We start from the raw sequence: 21,248 nt of genomic DNA, 5'->3' as shown, positions 1-21,248 counted from the left end.
TCAGCCTGAGACACAGCAGAGATTTAAGCCAGAAATAGAGCTGGGTAAAGTGAAAACTGCATATACCTGCAGTTCTCAATTCTGACCTGGATATATAGCAGCTAACACCATGATCATGGTCTTGTTTTAAAGCTTAGATATTCAGCTTTTAAAGCTTGTTTTAAAGCTTAGATATTTAAAGCTTAGATATTCAGCTTTAAAATGAGACCTGGCAGGAGGTTCAGGTGTTGTGCCTATAATACAGGAGAAATAAATCATGAATCATGTCCATCTAGTTACGTTTTAGGGATTAATCATTTTTTATTAGGATTACAGTTTGTATAAAGGGATAGAAAATTAGATTTTATATAATTCCTTATATTTTCATGCAAAGATTATTAGTGCATTCCTACTTTTGTTTGCATTTCTTAAGCACAGAAAACATGTAATGTAGATGTGTTATAACTCCTGACATCTTACAGTTTTTGGTCTTTCTAGTTCTGATGATTTTATGAAGATATATACATGTAAATTTAGGCTTAAGTGGTATGTATGAATTTAGCACATGTTGAACTTTTATATTTAGGAGGTGTGGTGTACATAACTGTTTGGATCATCACAACTATACTACCAATATACATTTTTATGCAATTTATGTTAAAAACAGGTGTCTATACAAACAAAGTATGAAGTGGCATTTTTGGTATGGGGGGGGAGTCAGTATGATTTTTTTCGTAATATTTTGTAATTTAAGTTTTATTTGTACTTATTTGTACTTATGTGAAAATTGTCCTGGCTACCAAAGGTGCAAAATGTCCAAAACCCTGGCAATGAAAGATGTTTTCTGTAACCCATTGAAACCAATCGTACAATCAGTGGACAGCTGCAGGTCTGGTTACAGAAATCCCCAGTGACTGTGGCCAGTCATACATATCCTTGCAGCTGACACTGCAGGAGAGATGTATTATTATACTACCAGCCTTTCAAATAAATGGATAACCATATGATAATCCCCAAGAAATATATGTTCAGTAGATTAAGTATAAATATTATAAATAATGAAGCAATAGTATTTAACATCACATAAATAGTAAAGATGTAATATAAAAGATATTTCAGAAACGAACACATCATCATTTCTAATTCTATTTCTAAATCTATGTACAGCTTTCTGAGTATATGATTGTGCTTTACCTTGCTATGTGCATAAACAACAGAACCTAGTAATTTCCAAGTCCCCCCTCTCCGATCCATGCGCACCATACGTAGGATCTGTAGAAATCGAAGACTTCGGAGTGCTGATGTAGCAAAAATATTTCCCTGAGATCCAGCAGACACAACTGCCACAGAAGCAATAAGAACTATGATATCTAGAAAATAATCCATTCAACACAATATTATTAATTAGTTGGTTTACAGGCGCGGTACATTGGATTATAAAGTATAAATACTCGAACACTTCTACATGCACTTTATGCCCTCTGGGAAACAGTCAGTAGAACAGACTATTTACAGATCTTGACATGGGTTGTTCACTGCTTTCCTCATGATGGCACTTCAGGGCCACAATTAGGAGGCACAATTATGTTTTAATTCTGGTGACTCTATTCAAAAGTTAAATTTTTGAGGTGGCATTTGTTTTTGTTTGTTTTTTACTTTTTTGCACCTTTAGACAGGTTCTAGGTACAAACACATTAGTAAATCTGGGCCACTACGTTGACCTGGAAAATGGGCACTCCCAGTTCTAGGGAGAAATGACACAGGCGCAGCAGAGAGATCTAAGAAAACATGCTCCAGAATTGCTGTTTCATAGGGAATTCAAGTATTTAATACTTCTGACATACCAGGTGAGCTCATAGATCCTCTTTAAATGGAAATTAAAAAAACAAGTCTATCACTTTTATCAATGTTTGATTTACAAAATCAATTCAAAAGAGTGAATTTTTTGCATTAAAGGGGTTGTCCCACAAAAAGATCTTCAATTTTTTAAACCAGCACCTGGATATGAATACTTTTGTAACTGAATGTAATAAAAATGTGTTATAGCTACTGAGTTATTCAATGAAATCTATCTGTATAGCGCCACATTCAGTTTGCTCTTTTCCTAATTTCTGAGCACATGCTCAGTTCCATCCTTCAACTTGCACAAGATGCAGCAGAAAGGACACACCCCCTGAGAAAGTACAGCTTGAAATAAATCTTGCAGAACAACTGGAACAATGACCTTAAATCTCCCTTTAAAGGGTTTGTGTCAGACAGCATATTCTACATGTTTCAAACCAGCATCTGGATCTGAATACTTTATAATTGCGTGTAATTAAACATTTTGTATAGCCAGTGAGATATTTTATAAAATGTATCTGTATAGCGCCACCTGCTGTTTGTTCTTTTCCTTATTTTTTCTCAATCTCACCAAGCTGGTTGAACGTGCTCAGTTTAAATCTTCAATTGTCACCAGCAATATATTCCATTAGAAGCTGTGTCAGTTACCGAGAAAGTGTATGAAGTATGTATCCACTGGACTCTGGGGTCGAGTGGAGGGTGGACCATAGGCGCAAAACACAACCAGAGTTTGTTTCAAACCAATAGGTTTTTTATTTTTGTTATCGTGACAACGCGTTTCGGGGTTCTGTGGACCCCTTTTTCAAGTCTAAAAAACATGTACATACAAATTATATAAAAAGGGATAATAGTAATAATAATATGTCCGTCAAGCTTAGATTTAGATGTAGATATAAATGAATGGATACATATATACGTCAATACCATGATGTCAATAAAAAGTAAAAAATTATATAATATAATAATAAAAATATAAACAACTATCAATTGTAAAATATGGAAATAAAAATGTAAATATATATATATATATATATGAGAGGCGCCAATTGATTACGTGGCTGAAATAAATAGCTGTTTGCAGGGCGCGTGTAAGGTTAAACAATCTTGATATAGATATGCAATATAAAGTTTAAGCAGTTAAATATTAAATTTCATGGTAAAAATGCCAATACGATTAGTCAAAAAAGAGATGCAGGATGAGCATTGCATTATTGTTACAGCGTCACTTTTGTAAGTTTTAGCTGAGGGTCAATGAACCTATATGGTGGATACATAATATATAAAAAAAAAAAAAAAAAACAAGGGCATGATGTGCTATTGGGTGGTAATATAAGGACTGAGGGTGAAGGCATGAGGCATGATAAGGTGTATACAAGAGGAAGTGGTGAGGGGAAGGAAGAGAGACAAGAAGCGCTCCCGCCCACCCCCATCATGTCATTCACCCTTAGCATAGTTGCTTTCCCTTCCCTCCCTTTCGCCCTGTCCCCATCACCACTCTCAGTCTCATCCTGCAGTCATCCCCTGCTTCCTCATAGCCCCACCCCCTCACACACATCGTTCCCGCCCTTCTACATTGCTGCCCCCCCCCCGTCCACGTCCATGCGCCGGCACTGCATCGCATCGCGGCACTAGGCTCCGCCCACTACATAAGCCCCGCCCACTCAGGGCGTTTGCGTCACCACCAGCAGCTAGCTCCGCCCATTCAGGATGTTCGCACCACCCAGCCGGCCCAGTCCCTGCCCACTTCTCCTCCTCTTTGCCGGCCCAGCGCGCGCTCCCAGCACACAGCATCTGGACGCCGCACGTGCCAGAAGCTGGGAGCAGCGCAACTTCCATCAGCAGCACTCACCGGTATGTACTCCAGCGCTTCTTGTCTCTCTTCCTTCCCCTCACCACTTCCTCTTGTATACACCTTATCATGCCTCATGCCTTCACCCTCAGTCCTTATATTACCACCCAATAGCACATCATGCCCTTGTTTTTTTTTTTTTTTTTTTTTTTATATATTATGTATCCACCATATAGGTTCATTGACCCTCAGCTAAAACTTACAAAAATGACGCTGTAACAATAATGCAATGCTCATCCTGCATCTCTTTTTTGACTAATCGTATTGGCATTTTTACCATGAAATTTAATATTTAACTGCTTAAACTTTATATTGCATATCTATATCAAGATTGTTTAACCTTACACGCGCCCTGCAAACAGCTATTTATTTCAGCCACGTAATCAATTGGCGCCTCTCATATATATATATATATATATATTTACATTTTTATTTCCATATTTTACAATTGATAGTTGTTTATATTTTTATTATTATATTATATAATTTTTTACTTTTTATTGACATCATGGTATTGACGTATATATGTATCCATTCATTTATATCTACATCTAAATCTAAGCTTGACGGACATATTATTATTACTATTATCCCTTTTTATATAATTTGTATGTACATGTTTTTTAGACTTGAAAAAGGGGTCCACAGAACCCCGAAACGCGTTGTCACGATAACAAAAATAAAAAACCTATTGGTTTGAAACAAACTCTGGTTGTGTTTTGCGCCTATGGTCCACCCTCCACTCGACCCCAGAGTCCAGTGGATACATACTTCATACACTGACCCAGACGGCGGCCTGGCCCCCGCCAAAGGTGAACACGGACGTAACCGGCAGCACCAACCAGCAAAACTTAAACCACTCCTACTCGCCTCCAGTACAGTTGCACTGAACATTAGGTGCAACGACAGCAGGTGAGCAACACCATTCTTCCTGAATTGGAAGCCTGTTCTGAACCTACTCACCCTATGAGCGCCTTTTTCCTCCTTTGGCCACTTCTTTCTGAGTTACCGAGAAATACAGAGAAACCTCTATTTTTCATTCTTCTCTGTAATGTTCTCTACTCTTTATCGGTTACTATTAACATGATAAAATAACCATTTCCATACCCATAACCCAATAGCTAGCAGTCTTCCACCATCCCTGCTGAATCTCTGTAAAGAACATGCTTACCTATTACACAAAATGGTTTCCGGGCATATCGTAACCTTCCCTGCCATCCTCGATAGCGACAGCAGCAACCAGCAGACCATATACGAATAATATACTCCAAACCAAACACAACAATCATTACGAATTCCTGAAATGGAAATGAGAATGGTTAAAACTACAGATACAAACATAGAAAATAAAGCATAAAAATAGAAAATGTTAGTACATATAATTCACTAAACTTTGAGTCACGGTCGAGTTATTATGACCACCTCCTACTTTTGACGTTGGTAGTGTGTAGCTCATGAAGAAAATCACATGTGGTGAGCTGGCTTGGTGGGTACATAAGATGTGCGATAGGCTGTCTGTACACATATCCCGCTTTGCTGTGATGGGTAAAAAAGGCGATTTACCAGAGTAGCAAAAAATGATGATAATTGGCTTTCCGGCCAAGGGTGCCAGTAGTTCTGAAACTCTGCTCCTGTACTGCTGTGATGAAAGTGTATGGTGAGCGGACAAATGGCACTGTTGTGCATAAGTGACATGGAGACTGAGGAACACCACTGATGTGAGAGTTGAACGTCAGATATGAAGGCGGGGGCTGACCCGCTACAGTGGAGCAGCTCACTGCCAAAATGAACCAGGTTGCTACCAGACGTGGGTCTAGAACAACAGTTCAGTGAACCCTACTGCATATGGGGCTCCAAAGGAGACGAATGGTCACCGCACCTCTGCTAATGAAGTTGCATCGGCAGAGAAGGCTTCAATTCTCGCAACAGTATTGGAATTGGACCTCCGCAGTGTTGCCTTCTCCATATTTTTTGCTTCATTGAATGGATGGACTTTGTTGTGTCAGGCGAGAAATATCAGAGAACAAACACCCTGCAACCATTGCTGGAAGAACACAAGCTGGTGGTGGCAGGGTTATCGTCTGGGAGTGTTTTTATGGCATTCTCTTGGCCCAGTCATCCCTGTTGAAGACACTCTCAACCGATTTAGATATGAATCCATCCATCCTTGCACATCACGTTCACCCAAATATGCTGCTTGTATTCCCTGGGTGGATGGGATCTTCCAGCAGGACAGTGTAACATGTATGGCTAGGCATAGGTTGGAGGAGCATGACCAAGACTTCCAAGAACTACCCTGGCCCCCTATTTCCGTAGACTTGGACACATTTGAGCATCTGTGGGATTATGTTCGCCATATGGATCCTCCCCCATGCATCCTCCAGCAGCTGTGGAATGCACTGTCCTCTCAATTCACTGTTATGGGACTTCTGTAAATTGCTGAGCGAGAGCATTTTGCCATTTTTCAAAGTCCCATAGCAGTGATTGGAGAGCGAGCTGCGCAGGCACGTCTCTGTTCACCGCTATTAGACCTCTAAAAATGGCCAAGCGAGTCTTGACTATTTTCTGAACATGCACAGCTGCTCTTCATTCACTTTAGGAGCCCTGTTCTGAAGATAAGAGTCCCAGAAGTGGGGCTGTCTGAGAGCTTGTTTTTTGCGGGACAAGTTGTAGTTTTTTTGGGGGTACACATAAATTACTGATTAACTTTTATTAACTCTTTCTGGGAGGGGCATAAGAAAATAAAAATAGCAATACTGCCACTTAGATTTTATGTTGTAAATTTTGTGGCGTTCATTTTTCGGCATCAATAATATGATAGCTTTAGTCTCTAGGTCAGTACGATTACAACAATACCAAATACATACATAAGACTGCAGCCCATAACTTTTTTTTTAGATTTCTGCTTGATGACTTGGTATCATTTTGGGGTACATGACATGACTTTTTGATCACTTTTTAGTACTTTTTTTTGGTGGCAAGCAAAAAAGTGGCAATTATTTTTTTATTTTTTTATGGTATTCACCGTAAGGGATTATTTACATGATTTTGCGTAGTACGGTCGTTACAGATAATGGTAATACCAAAAATAAGAGGGAGATTTTATTTTTGCAATTTCTCCTTTGAAAAGCATTTTTTCAATGTAATAAAAAAGCTTTTTTATTGGAATTTATTTAACCATTTAATAGTACCACAAGGGGACTATAACAGGCTATCTTTTGATTACTTTTAACATACAATACACTATTCCTATAGTACATTGTATTTTAATGTCAGTGCTATACACAGCTGCTGGAGAACATGCAAGGCAGGCCTGAGCTCTACACTAGGTCTCAGTCTGCCTTTACTGACATCATCACCGCGCAATCCATTTGTGGGTTGCTGATGGGATACTTAGGGCATCCACTCCCTCTATAACTGCTTACATGCAGCAGGTGCCATTGGATGTGGCATGTAAGGGTTTAACCCCTTAAGGACACAGCCTTTTTACACCTTAGGACCAGGCCATTTTTTGCAAATCTGACCAGTGTCACTTTAAGTGCTGATAACTTTAAAACGCTTTGACTTATCCAGGCCGTTCTTACATAGTTTTTTCGTCACATATTGTACTTCATGACACTAGTAAAATTAAGTCAAATGTTTTTTTAAAAAAATTAGCAAATTTCAAAGTTTCAGTTTCTCTACTTCTGTAATACATAGTAATACCCCCAAAAATTGTGATGACTTTACATTCCCCATATGTCTACTTCATGTGTGAATTATTTTGGGAATGATATTTTATTTTTTGGGGATGTTATAAGGTTTAGAAGTTTAGGAGCAAATCTTGAAATTTTTCTGAAATTTACAAAAACTAAATTTTTAGGGACCATTTCAGGTCTGAAGTCGATTTGCGAGGCTTACATAATAGAAACCACCCAAAAATGACCCCATCTAAGAAACGACACCCCTCAAGGTATTCAAAAGTGATTTTACATATGTTGTTAACCCTTTAGGTGTTGCACAAGAGTTATTGGCAAATGGGGATGAAATTTGAGAATTTCATTTTTCTGTCTAATATTTCATTTTTACCCATTTTTTCCACTAACAAAGCAAGGGTTAACAGCCAAACAAGACTGTATCTTTATTGCCCTGACTCTGCAGTTTACAGAAACACCCAATATGTGGCCGTAAACTACTGTACGGCCACACAGCGGGGCATAGAGTGAAAGGTGCGCTGTATGGTTTTTGGAAGGTTGATTTTTATGGACTGGTTTATTTACACCATGTCCCATTTGAAGCCCCCTGATGCACCCCTGGAGTAGAAACTCCCTAAAAGTGACCCCATCTAAGAAACTACACCCCTCAAGGTATTCAAAACTGGTTTTACATACGTCGTTAACCCTTTAGGTGTTGCACAAGAGTTATTGGCAAATGGGGATGAAATTAGAAAATTTCTTTTTTTGCCTTATTTTCCATTTTAACCCATGTTTTCCACTAACAAATCAAGGGTTAACAGCCAAACAAGACTGTATCTTTATTGCCCTGACTCTGCCGTTTACAGAAACACCCAATATGTGGCCGCAAACTACTGTACGGCCACACAGCGGGGCGTAGAGTGAAAGGTGCGCTGTATGGTTTTTGGAGGGCTGATTTTTATGGACTGGTTTATTTACACCATGTCCCATTTGAAGCCCCCTGATGCACCCCTGGAGTAGAAACTCCCTAAAAGTGACCCCATCTAAGAAACTACACCCCTCAAGGTATTCAAAACTGATTTTACATACGTCGTTAACCCTTTAGGTGTTGCACAAGAGTTATTGGCAAATGGGGATGAAATTGGAAAATTTCATTTTTTTGCCTTATTTTCCATTTTAACCCATGTTTTCTACTAACAAAGCAAGGGTTAACAGCCAAACAAGACTGTATCTTTATTACCCTGACTCTGCCGTTTACAGAAACACCCAATATGTGGCCGTACACTACTGTACGGCCACACAGCGGGGCGTAGAGTGAAAGGTGCGCCGTTTGGTTTTTGGAGGGCTGATTTTTATGGACCGGTTTATTTACACCGTGTCCTGTTTCAACCCCCCTGATGCACCCCTGGAGTCGAAACTCCCTAAAAGTGACCCCATTTTGGAAACTACGGGATAAGGTGGCATTTTTTGGGGGAGTATTTTTAGGGTAAATATAATTTTTGGTTGCTCTATATTACATTTTTGTGAGGCAAGGTTACCAAAAATTGAAATTCTGATATTTCATCTCCATTTGCCATTAACTGTTGAGGAACACCTAAAGGGTTAATAAAGTTTGTATAATCAGTTTTGAATACCTTGAGGGGTGTAGTTTCTTAGATGGGGTCAATTTTAGGGAGTTTTTACTCTAGGGGGGCATCAGGGGGGCTTCAAAAGGGATATGGTGTCAATAAAAAAGGCCATCAAAATCGGCCTTCCAGAAACCATGTCGGTCCTTTCCTTTTGCGGCCTCCCTTTTACGGATACAGCAGTTTACGACCACAAATGTGGCGTTTCTGTAAACTGCAGTATCAGGGTAATAAATTTTAACTTTTGTTTGGTTGTTAACCCTTGTTTTGTTACCGGAAAAAACGGACTGAAATGGAAAAGTGCCAAAAATAGCGGTTTTGGCACCTTTTTTATTTTATTTTTTTAACCGTGTTAATCTGGGTAGTTAGGTCATGGGATATTGTTATAGAGGAGATTCTTACGGACGCGGCAATATCTAATAAGTCTACTTTTTTTTTACAATTATTTAGGTTTTTGACTATATTATCTTTTTTGATACAACATTTTTTTTTGGGTATCTCTAAAGTCTAAGTGTCATTTTTTTTATTTTCTTTTAGCCAATTATCTTATGTGGGGGCTCATTTTTTGCGGGATGAGAGGACGGTTTTATTGGCACTATTTTGGGGGCTATATGAATTTTTGATCGCTTGCTATTAAACTTTTTGTTATGTAAGGTGACAAAAAAAAAATTTTTTTGCACCTTTTTTTTTTTTTTTTGCTGTGTTAATCTGGGGGGTTGGGTCATGGGGAATTTTTATAGAGGAGATTCTTACGGACGCGGCGATACCTAATAAGTCAACTTTTTTTTACAATTATTTAGGTTTTAGACTATATTATCCTTTTTGATACCCTAAAAAAAAATTTGTATCTCTAAAGTCTAAGAGTCATTTTCTATTTTTTTTTTTATCTGATTATCTTATGTGGGGGCTCATTTTTTGCAGGATGAGATGACGGTTTTATTGGCACTAATTTGGGGGCTATATGACTTTTTGATCGCTTGCTATTAAACTTTTTATTATGTAAGGTGACAAAAAAAAAACTTTTTTTGCACCTTTTTTTTTTTTTTCTGGACCGTGTTAATCTGGGGGGTTAGGTCATGGGGCATTTTTATAGAGGAGATTATTACCGACGCGGCAATACCCATGTCTACTTTTAATAAATTATTTTAGTTTTTTTGGGTGTCTCAAGTCTGAGAACCATTTTTTTTTTTATCCGATGTCAGTGCTAAATTGGGATATAAATTTAGTACTCCATGGAAGTGTGATACTCCCTGAAGCAACCGTCAATGCAGAGGCCCGGATGATCGGGGCATGTGTCGCACTGAGTAGTCGTGTCCTTCCGTATCCCCCTCCTGCGAAACACTCTGCACTTTTTTTGGGTTCGTCCCTTCTTTCCAGTATGGGGGACCACACCTGGAAAGTGTTGGCCAGGGACGATCCGGGCGCCTACAGTTCCCGAGGTACTCCGGCCTGCTCTTTCCCGGTCCGAAAAGATCAGGGCCTTGAGGACTGCCTCAAAGAACTGGAGGAATGTCCCTGTGCTGCCAGCGCTTCGGGATAGTACAAAAGAGTTGTACATGGCAACCTGTACCAAGTAGACCGCAACTTTTTTGTACCATGCCCGGGTTTTGCGCATGGCGTTATATGGCTTGAGGACTTGATCCGAGAGATCAACTCCTCCCATATACCGATTGTAGGCGACGATACAATCGGGCTTGAGGACCGTTGCCGCGGTACCTCGCACAGGGACAGGGGTGATGCCGTTACCATGAATTGTGGACAGCATAAGGACATCCCTCTTGTCCTTATACCTGACCAGCAACAGGTTTCCAGTGGTAAGGGCACGGGTCTCACCCCTGGGGATAGGTACCTGGAGGGGGTGGGCAGGGAGGCCGCGTTGATTTTTCCGCACGGTCCCACAAGCGGACGTGGATCTGGCGGCAAGGGACTGGAACAAGGGGATACTGGTATAAAGGTTATCCACGTACAAGTGGTAACCCTTATCCAGCAGTGGGTGCATAAGGTCCCACACAAGTTTCCCGGTAACACCCAGAGTGGGGGGACATTCTGGGGGTTGAATCCGGGAATCTCGCCCCTCGTATACACAAAATTTGTAAGTGTACCCTGAGGTACTCTCACAAATTTTGTATAGCTTCACGCCATACCTCGCCCGCTTGGAAGGCACATACTGGCGGAAAATGAGTCTCCCCTTGAACGCAATGAGAGACTCATCAACCACGACCTCCCTTCCAGGTACATAGGCCTCCATGAATTTGGCCCCAAAGTGATCGATGACCGGCCGTATCTTATACAGACGGTCATGGGCAGGATCACCTCGGGGTGGACATGCTGCATTATCGGAATAATGCAGACATTTCTGGATGGCCTCAAACCGGGAGCGTGTCATAACCGTACTGTAAAGTGGGGTCTGATATAGGATGTCCCCACTCCAGTACAGCCTGGCACTGGGTTTCTTGACCAGGCCCATATGCAGCACGAGGCCCCAAAATGTCCTCATTTCGGCTGCACTGACCGGCGTCCAGCCACCGGGCCTGGCCAAAAAGGAGCCCGGGTGTTGAGCGACGAACTGTTGGGCGTACAGATTCGTCTGCTCCACCATCAGATTTACCAGTGGGTCACTGAAAAAATGACAAAAAAAGTCATATTCAGTGTAGCCCACTGTGGAAATCTGGATTCCTGATTGGCCTACGAAATCAGGAATCACGGGCTCGTATCGCTCTGGGCTACACCAGACAAGTTCACCGGCAGGGTGCTCCGGTGGATTTAACTGGTGGGCCGGGAAACCAGTACGAGCCCCAGAGCTGCTCGTACTAGTGTGGGCCACAGGGTCCCTAACATGGCGGTCCCCTTGCTCCGCCTGGCGGCGTCTCCGCCGCCTTGGGGGCTCATCATCATCGCTAGATGATGAGGAGGATGCGGATGACAACAGGAATGTGGGGTCATCCTCATCCTCACTGGGACTCTCGGACTCGGAGGCAAGCTGGGCGTATGCCTCCTCGGCCGAGAACGTCCGGCGGGCCATAGGGGAGTGTGTGTCTGCGTGTATATGTGCGTGTGTGTAACTCTTTATTTGGTGTGCGTGTGTGAGGGGGCACGGGTGTTCACGAACTCACCCTAAAACTAACAGAAAAAATAAATAAACTAACTAAAAAAAGGGCAAAAAATGTGGGGGAAAAAAATTTCAAAACTGCTGATCAACCGTCCGAAGTTGATCAGCGGTGGGGTGTGCGATGCGCTAACAGTGGCCGGACGCTAAGTGCCGGCCACAGTCAGCGTACGCAAAAAAAAAAAAAAAAAGCACCCCAAAAAAGGTGGGGGGGGGGGCAAGTGGCAGGGGGAGGGGGGCAAGTGGCAGCACCCCTGGTGGGTCTAGGGTCACACAGCTGTGCTGTGGACCCCAGACACCCTAACTGGGGTGATGCAATAAAAGTTCAAAAAAACTACCTTTCCCTTTTTTCCCCTGCCTAAACCAAACTTTCCCTAGCTGTCCCTATGTACCTGATGGGGTGCTGGGGGCAGAGATCGGGTCCTGGGGGGCACAGATCGGGTGCAGGCAGCGGTGCAGCGGTGGCAGCAGACACGTGCAGGCAGCTCCTCTCTCCTCCGGCTCCGGAACACAAAAGGAGGAGGAGAGGGGCGCCTGCCTCTTTTGAATCTGCCGCCGGACCGCCCACAGACCAATCAGAAAGCGATCCTGAGTGGTGATGTCACCATCACCACTCAGGATCGCTGGATGGTGATTGGTGGAGTGAAATCACACCACCATCACCATCCTGTTCCGGGTTATCGGGTCTTCAGAGACCCGAATAACCCGGAAACGCTGAAAACCGCAGGTGTGAATTGACCTGCGGTTTTCTGCGATCGCATACATGGGGGGGGTCACCGGACCCCCCGACGCATTTGCCCCAAGTGCCTGCTCAATGATTTGAGCAGGCACGGGGTTCCGATCGCCGCTGGCCGCACGGCGGTGATTGAAAATGCACAGGGCGTACATGTACGCCCTGTGTCCTTAAGTACCAGGGCACAAGGGCGTACCTGTACGCCCTGTGTCCTTAAGGGGTTAAACAGCCCGGATTGGCGCTACTGCCTGTCCAGGCTGTTAAACTATGAGGGCAGCTCTCATCTCAGCGCTTAGACAAGGGCACCGTGAATAGGAGATGGCCCAGCCTAAGGCCCCTTTGTGACAACCGTAAAAAGGCATATTGGTGGTCACTAAGGGGTTAAATACATATATATATGGAGAGCCTCATGTTGGCCATCCCTGTCTTAGACTAATATCCTAAGCAAAAGTCATAGTGGCGTACAGCTATATACTGATCACACATAACATGATAACTCGCATTCACTGATAGGTCACGTGAACAACATTGATTATCTCATGACAATGGCGACACCTATCAAGGGGTGGAATATAGGTGGGAATTGCAGCAAGTGAAAGTCAGCTCCTAAAAATGGTGTGTTGTGGCAGAAAACAAGTTTAAGGATCTGAGTGACTCTGACCAATTTGAGCCATCTTGTGATGACTAAATGCAATAGATGCAATTAACTTTTAAGAAAACATTTTGTAGAGCTTCTGGTGAACAGCTATAATTTCTTTTCTTTTCTGAAAAGGCGGCATATCTGCAAGAAATGTGCTTTGCTGCTATGTTAAAAGCACTCTTCATATTTGAATAGGAAAAGCCTACTTATAAAGGTCACACTGTCTTTACAAGATGATCCCAGCTTATTCAGAATGTAAAACATTCATAAACTGAACTAACTTTTTCAGGAATGTTATTCTTTTTAGATTTTAATTATAGTAAAAGCACTGAATAAATGATAAACATAGATTCCAAAATGATATTGCTGAAAGGTTTATGTCCAAAGGGAAGAAACAACTGTTTATATGACTACTATAATAGGCAGTGTGTGTGAAAACACTGTGCCAAAACTGGTGCAAAGAACCAAGGGTTTAGGCAATATTCAGAGGTCAGGTAACAGGCCGAGGTCAGGGCAGGCAGAGTTTGTATGTATCCGAGAGTCTAGTCCAAGGTCAGGGCAGGAAGCGATGGATCAATATGAAATACAGGCTAAGGTCAAGAGAGGCAGTGCAGAGTCAGAATCAGTAATACAGGTAGAAGCTCAGTGCATGGCAAACAGTCAAAATAGCACACATTCACATATAATTAGCAAACTAGGAAACCTATTGCTCAGGCACCTCTCCTGGGGAAAGGTGCCATAAGTACCCACATAGGTCCAGCCATTGGCTGGTAAAAATAGCAGAACAGGTGCACTGGCCCTTTAAGCGCCACATGCCCTACGGGACAAGAAAAGAAGCCTAAAAGCCAAGCACAGGCTGTGGCTTCCAGAGGAGTACCGAGGAGTCTGGCAGCCAACCCTGTTAGAGGAGGGCTGGCAGGGACTGGCTGTCGGGCAGCATTAGAAGGATAAGTGCTGTGGCACAGATGCCCACTCCTAAAAGCGGGATGGCAGCAGGCAGGGAGCACCAACATGACAACTACCCTGCAAGTTTGTGTCTCACTTAAGCCAGAGCCACCCATATGTTAACAGATCTGTTGTACTAATGAGACCTTGTGAGCACAGGCCACAGTTTCAGCTATACAGACTGGACACAGCCTCGCTGGAAAACACACTCTCCTAACTCCAGAATGAACCTTAGAACACGATTGTGCTGATGAAGTCTAGAAAAATAAAAACTATCCTATCCACCAGTATATTAAAACTTTAACTAATTCCCCTACACTTAGTACATACTATGGCAGCAGGGCTGCCAGAGTGGCAGATGTGTGGCAGCAAAGCTGCTGGAGGGCATGGTTATGCCACTAAAATGTCACTAAAAGTGAGGCATTGGCAACCACGGAGTAAACTGTGCAGTAAATCTGTATGCACGTTCAAAACAAAATTCCTTTGTGTTTTGTGAATTGCTGTGAAATTGTACATTATGGGAATCATTTATGAATCGGAAACACGCCGGCGCAGTGGTTAGTCGCACCGTTATCTGCAACTTCGCTCCGCTCATGCCAGGTCTAAAATTGTGGGCGTGGCAGGGGACAGGCCGGCAAGCCCGTATCATTCATAATTTTCTACTCCTGTTTTAGGCATAGAAAATGGTCTAAATGTAAGATAGCTCGGAAGCTGTCTTACATTTGGAACTGCCGATCGGTGTGCCAAAGTTATGGAGAGGCTGGCGCCTCTTTATAACTTCGGCGGATCCTCCGCCAGTGCAGAACGGCGTCTAAAACACAGTTTTTTAGTGTGGATGACAACAAAAGTGGCTAAGGCCAGGTGCACCATAGAAAATCCTGTAAACTTTCTTCTTATGTACCTGCTGTGGAGTGCCCATCAAAACCATAAAGAGGACTGTGCCACTGCCTAATCCTTTAGAATATATAATATTCATAGCATTCATTCTCAGCAAATCTTACTATTAAGTTTATTATATTCAGTGTATGAACATTTTGCTCTAGTATATGGTATTGCTGCTTTTTTTTTTTTTTTTTTTTTACATAATTGGCCAACAGTACATGTTTTGTTGTGAAATCCTCAGTAGAGTGTATTTTTAAGACTTGGCAATACTGGTCAGAAGTGGAATACATAACAGAAGTTTATCTTAATTAATCCATTAAAGTAATTATTGGTAATTTGTATGATAGTGGACATGACCTAGATGATGGAAAGGGAAAACATGGCCAAAGAATGGGGCTTAATTTAACTCTATTTTTCTGCAGATGTTCAGATAGAGATGGCTCAATTGATATACACAATAGTAGTTAGTTGCTGCAGTATATGGACAAGCAAACACAAATGACTATATAATATCAACTTGTCTTACGAAACAGAGGCACAATAGTGTTAAACAACCAAGCAGGGTTTTCAAATAGCTGACCAATCTTGTCAATTATCTGTTCACTATTAAAGGGGTTTTCCCCGATTTTTAATATTGATGAGCTATCCTCAGGATAGGTCATCAATATCAGATCGGCGGGGGTCCGACACCCGGCACCGCCGCAGCTCAGCTGTTTGAAGAGAAGACTGCACTAATGTCAGCGCTGCCTTCCCTTCTTTGTTCATTCACTTCTATGGGAAGGCTCATTCGTATACAATTGAATAGAAAGGAGCCGTCCCATAGAAGTGAATGGGACGGCTTCTCGTAATTACACGTGCTGACCTCTGTGATGTGGACGGTGAGCACATAAACAACGAAGGGAAGGCTGTGCTTGCACGGGAGCAGCCTTCTCTTCAAACAGCGGATCACCGGGGGTGTCGGGTGTTGGATCCCCACCTATCAGATATTGATGATTTGTCTTGAGGATGTCAATATTAAAATCCCAGAAAATTCATTTAATGCATGAGGGAAACATACATTGTATTATGAGTTCCAATAGGTCCAGAAACAAAATGTGGATGGCACACGGACTGCTTCTGTATTTTGCAGATACACAGGACTTGTGCATGAGGCCTAAGGTTGCTCTTTTCATATTATTTTCTGGTAAAAATAGACAACTTTCTCTAAAAAGGTATATAACAAAAATGCTTAAAACCACTGTCCCTAGGCAATATTAAAAATAAAACAAAATGACGGTTACACTTTAATGAAAAGTCCACAACTAATCAATTTTTTGGCACTACCAATGGTATGGAACTACAGTATAAAGCCTTAGCTTGAATGCTTAAAATCAAGTAGATGAAATTGTCATCACTGGTGTATAAAATAACATCAAGGGAGCAATTAGCACAATTGTTTATTCTCCTTTAATTAAAAGGCTTACAGTAGATTTTCTAGTAAACTAATTGTATATCCCTCATTGCTGTTTAGAGCTATGCGCCTACAGTGCTTATAAATTTTGAATAGGCTTTGTTGTCCTATGGAGACAAAAAATGTACAAAATCAATGTTCCGCAACTTGTTGTTGATTAAAAAGTAAATTCAAGGCCTCAGAGAAGGATTTACTTCCTATAAACTTTAGGACCACATAGAAAGTATTCATCGTATGTCTGTATAGTTTTTGTATTTACACCTCTTAAAAGAATGCTTATTTCTCCTCATATTCCAAAAATAACATTAGAATAGCGCCGCCTGCTTTTTCTATTCAGCAACTTTTCTATGACCACCTCAGTTGATGAGCTGAGGTAGATGCACATGCTCAGTCTTGCTCCTTCAGTTATGTAGAGGGATCCCTGGTGTGGTGTGGTGGCGGCTTCTGAAACTGTGGCCCCACACATTTTAGGCCAGCTGCTCATCAGAAGACCCCAGACTGCCATTCAACAGACTATGCAAACAGTGTAGAGCTGTAGTCACCCTGTCTAGAGAAAGCAAGCTTGTGGAGGTAGTGATATCTACCCACATTAGTGGCTGTGGCTGGCTGCATTGTCTTCTGCTCAGGTGCTGAACAGTGGCTGATGGCATCTAATGAGCATGCGCTAATTGCGTTAAGTTACTGTTCAGTGTCTGCACAAAAAAGGCTGCAGTGGTCATGTGGCACAACAAACAGTTTAGGGGTTTTAGTAAATATTTTTAAATGTTTTTATTGTGCACTTTATGAAGCCTATGAAAAGGTAGAAAATAGAAAATGGCAAAAGTAGTTGGAAAAAAGGCATCAGAAATATGTAAAAATATGAAGTCATCATAATATTAGTAAAGATCAAAATTTATATCATACAGATAGCATAAATGTATCCCCATGCAATTGATAGCAGCCTGGCTTTGGACGGAGGAGTGCTGCATCCATTTCCAGGTGTCCCCAGATGTCAGCAGCGCATGCACAGTCAGTATCTGCACTGCTCAATTAGCAACAGAACATCCTCTTCTCTTGCGCTGATACTCAGAGCTATGGCACAGGAGCGAAATTGACAGGACCAGGTGAGATGTCTGACTCTGTCAATCAAGAAGTAGACTCTCAGTTCAGCATCAAAGCCGATTGGTGCACCAGGAGCCTGATTTTGAATGAATTTGTTGAAATTGATTTGCTTATTTCTAATATACGGTATATGTATATATCTACATTCAACATCCCTCTCATATTGACATCTATCTAAATTAAAATTAAACTTACTGAATATGACAATGTGGTTTTGGCATCTTTTGATGTCACAAGGTTGTATACTTCTATAGACTATGAAAGGGGTTCCAAGGCTGTATGTACCAAATTGACTGACTCTAGTTTTTCTGAAGAGACCAGCAGCTTTATACTTGATTTATTGGGCAGTGTTCTACAATACAGTTATTTTTGGTTACAGGATAATTTTTATCTACAGCAGAAGGATGTGGCGATGGGGTCACATGTGGCCCCTGAGTATGCAAATATTGAGGAGGATGTCATCTTTGTCTCCTACCACTTTGCCCAAGTGGCTGTGATACATTGATGACATCATCTTCATCTGGACAAGTTCAGTTGATGATTTACAGAGCTTTCATAATTTCATTAATCAGATTAGTCCTGAGGTCAAACTTATGCTGGTGTAATTGACTGTGAAAATCAAGTTTTTGGATACAATACGAGTATGTGGTGATACTTTACAAACTTCGCTATTTGTGAAACCCACGGATCAAAATTCTTTTCTGAGATTCAACAGTTGACATCCAAGGAATATGGTGAGAAACCTCCCTTTTAGCCAGTTTTTACATGTTAAGCATTGTGTCTGATTAATCTTCTTTGAAAAGGACACTTGATGATATGACAGTAAAATTCAGACAAAAGGGAGTACCCAAAACATTTATTACAACAACATAGGATTAAAGCTAAGGAGTTTGATAGGGAACTCTCACAAAAGGACAAGTTAGAGAAAGTGTCACACATAGGATTCCCTTTGTATCTACGTACAACGACTACAGTCCACGTATACTAAGTTGTTTAGGTATCATATCCGAGTATGCATCACAACCTTTAGTCTCTTTTCGTAGACCCAGAAATCTTAGGGACCAATTGGTTTCTGCCAATGTTAAGGGCAATAGCAGGCTGTGCCAAATGTTCTTATCTAGAACCAGAATGGGCTGTTTCCCCTGCCTGGATTGTGTAAACTGGCACCTGATGGTTAAGGGAGGCTTATTCAAGCATCCAGGCAATGGAAAGCAATTCCATATTAAACATTTTTAGATTTGTGATTCTGATTTTATTATTTATGTATTATCTTGTCCATGTCGAATGTTATATGTTGGGGAGAGTTTTATCTATCTATCTACAGTATCTATCTATCTATCTATCTATCTATGCAGAGCACTGCAGCAGGAAGTGGACCTCATCCTCCATGGCCTCCTGGTTGCACTGCTAGAGCAATCTGCTCTCCCTGGGCTTGTAGTTCTGTCGGAGACACCAGGATTCAATGAGCAGGCTGTGGGTTCAAGATCTGTCGGCCTCTGGTGTTTTGGAGTGTCTCCAGATATGGAGCCAGTTTGTACTCACTCTGCAGGCTCTGGTATATCGTCAGCTTCTGTGATGCTTATATCGTTCCTCCAGATGCTGATATACTCCTCTTTTCACTTGCGTATTGTAAGCAGCTAACTGCTGGAGTATGTGTAGAGTCTAACAGAGGCAGAGTAACAGAATAGATGATCTTTACTTGCACAAGGTAGACAAAAGTCACTTGACACAAATGCAAAACAAAATTCAGAATAATATGGTATACTGGGTCAGGCGGACTCATAGTCAGGCAGTGCAAGGTCAAGGCTGGAGGTAGACAGGCAGGGAAGGTCAGGGTTAGTTGGCAAAAGTCGAGTACACAGCAGGGCAGAGCAGCAAGAAGCTTCAGCAGAGGTTAACAGGTATATGGTCAGTGAAGCCACCCTAAATACCAGTAACACCGCTTCTGGGCGGGGACTGTAATCAGGAAGCACGTTCTCCTCTCCAATAACTAAGGGAGAGGTGCACGCACGTGCGCTATAGTGCACAAGACGAGACCTGGCAGTGAGGGTAGATGCTGCGGTACGCCGGCGGGCGCCCACCCTGCTCGCATTGTAGGCCAGAGCTAGGACTCATGGCGCTGCAGTGTGCAGACGGCGGTTTGCCACACTGTAGTGACACCACAACCTCGGGCCCAATACTGACACTCTTTCAATGTATTTCAAAGACTTTTGTCACAAGATGGCATGAAATAACACGATGAGATGTGTTATTAGAGTTACCAGAGTCAATTTTAGCTTGGCCACATCTCTATCTACCTACCTATCTACTTCATATCTATCTATCTATCTATCTATCTATCTATCTACCTCATATCTATCTATCTATCTATCTACCTACATCATTATCTATCTACTTCATATCTATCTATCTATCTATCTACCTACCTCATATCTATCTATCTACCTACATCATTATCTATCTACTTCATATCTATCTAGCTCATATCTGCACTGAGCAAAAATATAAACACAATACATTCAGTTTTGCTCCCATTTTGCATGAGCTGAACTCAAAGATCTGAAACATTTTCTACATACAAAAAAGTCCCATTACTCTCAAATATTGGTCACAAATCTGCCTAAATCTGTGTTAGTGAGCACTTCTCCTTTGCCGAGATAATCCATCCCACCTCACAGGTGTGGCATATCAAGGTGCTGATTAGACACCATGAATATTGTACAGGTGTGCCTTAGACTGCCCACAAGTAAAGGCCACTCTAAAATGTGCAGTTTGATCCACAGCACAATGCCACAGATGTCGCAACGTTTGAGGGAGCGTGCAATTGGCATGCTGACTAGTGATGAGCGGCATAGGCTATATTCTTTTTTGCAATATTTCGCAAATTTTTCGCATAGTATTCACAATGAACTCGCAAATTTTAGAATTCGTGATCTCCAGTCATTATTTTTGTGATTGCGCAAATTGGAACTAATGATGCGCATTTTTTTTTGTACAATACATGTAACTTCACATTTTATCAGGTCTGAGTAGATATTACTGATTGGTGCACTAAGTATTGTTGTGACATCACATGTCTGTAGCATGTATGTATGGACAGCAGAGAAACAGTAATTCCTATCACACTACCTAACACCCTGCACTGGAACCTATCAGCTAAACTATATTACTATCTAACCTACACTGACTATCTCCCACTATCTGTATTATATATATGAGCTTACTATCTAATGTAGTTGGATAAGGAATAGGATCCAGATGAAAGCACAGAGCACAGCAATGTCACTGCTCTCTCTCTCTCTCTCTCAGAACTGCAAAAAAACAGCATAAAATGGCTGCTAGGGAGTTTCTTATATAGTAAAGGGGTAGGAAACTTTCCTATTGGTTGCTAGGGATGTTGCTAAGTTCTGAGAAAGATACTG

At 41.7% G+C, this 21,248-nt stretch overlaps 1 protein-coding gene across 5 annotated transcripts in view; it reads right to left on the bottom strand.

Annotated features, from left to right (window-relative positions):
• KCNQ5 (potassium voltage-gated channel subfamily Q member 5) overlaps positions 1–21,248 on the bottom strand; it is a 661,517-nt gene that overhangs the window by 151,809 nt on the left and 488,460 nt on the right. For all 5 annotated transcript variants that reach the window (XM_044291364.1, XM_044291365.1, XM_044291367.1 and 2 more), the window contains exons 3-4: positions 4,842–4,968; positions 1,174–1,349 (exon numbers count right to left, since the gene is read on the bottom strand). In XM_044291364.1, the coding sequence (XP_044147299.1) occupies positions 1,174–1,349; positions 4,842–4,968 (303 nt within the window). The remainder of the gene's footprint in view (positions 1–1,173; positions 1,350–4,841; positions 4,969–21,248) is intronic.

This window comes from Bufo gargarizans, chromosome 4 (genome assembly GCF_014858855.1).
Source record: "Bufo gargarizans isolate SCDJY-AF-19 chromosome 4, ASM1485885v1, whole genome shotgun sequence".
NCBI classification, from domain to species: Eukaryota; Metazoa; Chordata; class Amphibia; order Anura; family Bufonidae; genus Bufo; species Bufo gargarizans.
This window is presented reverse-complemented; position numbering and strand designations above follow the sequence as displayed.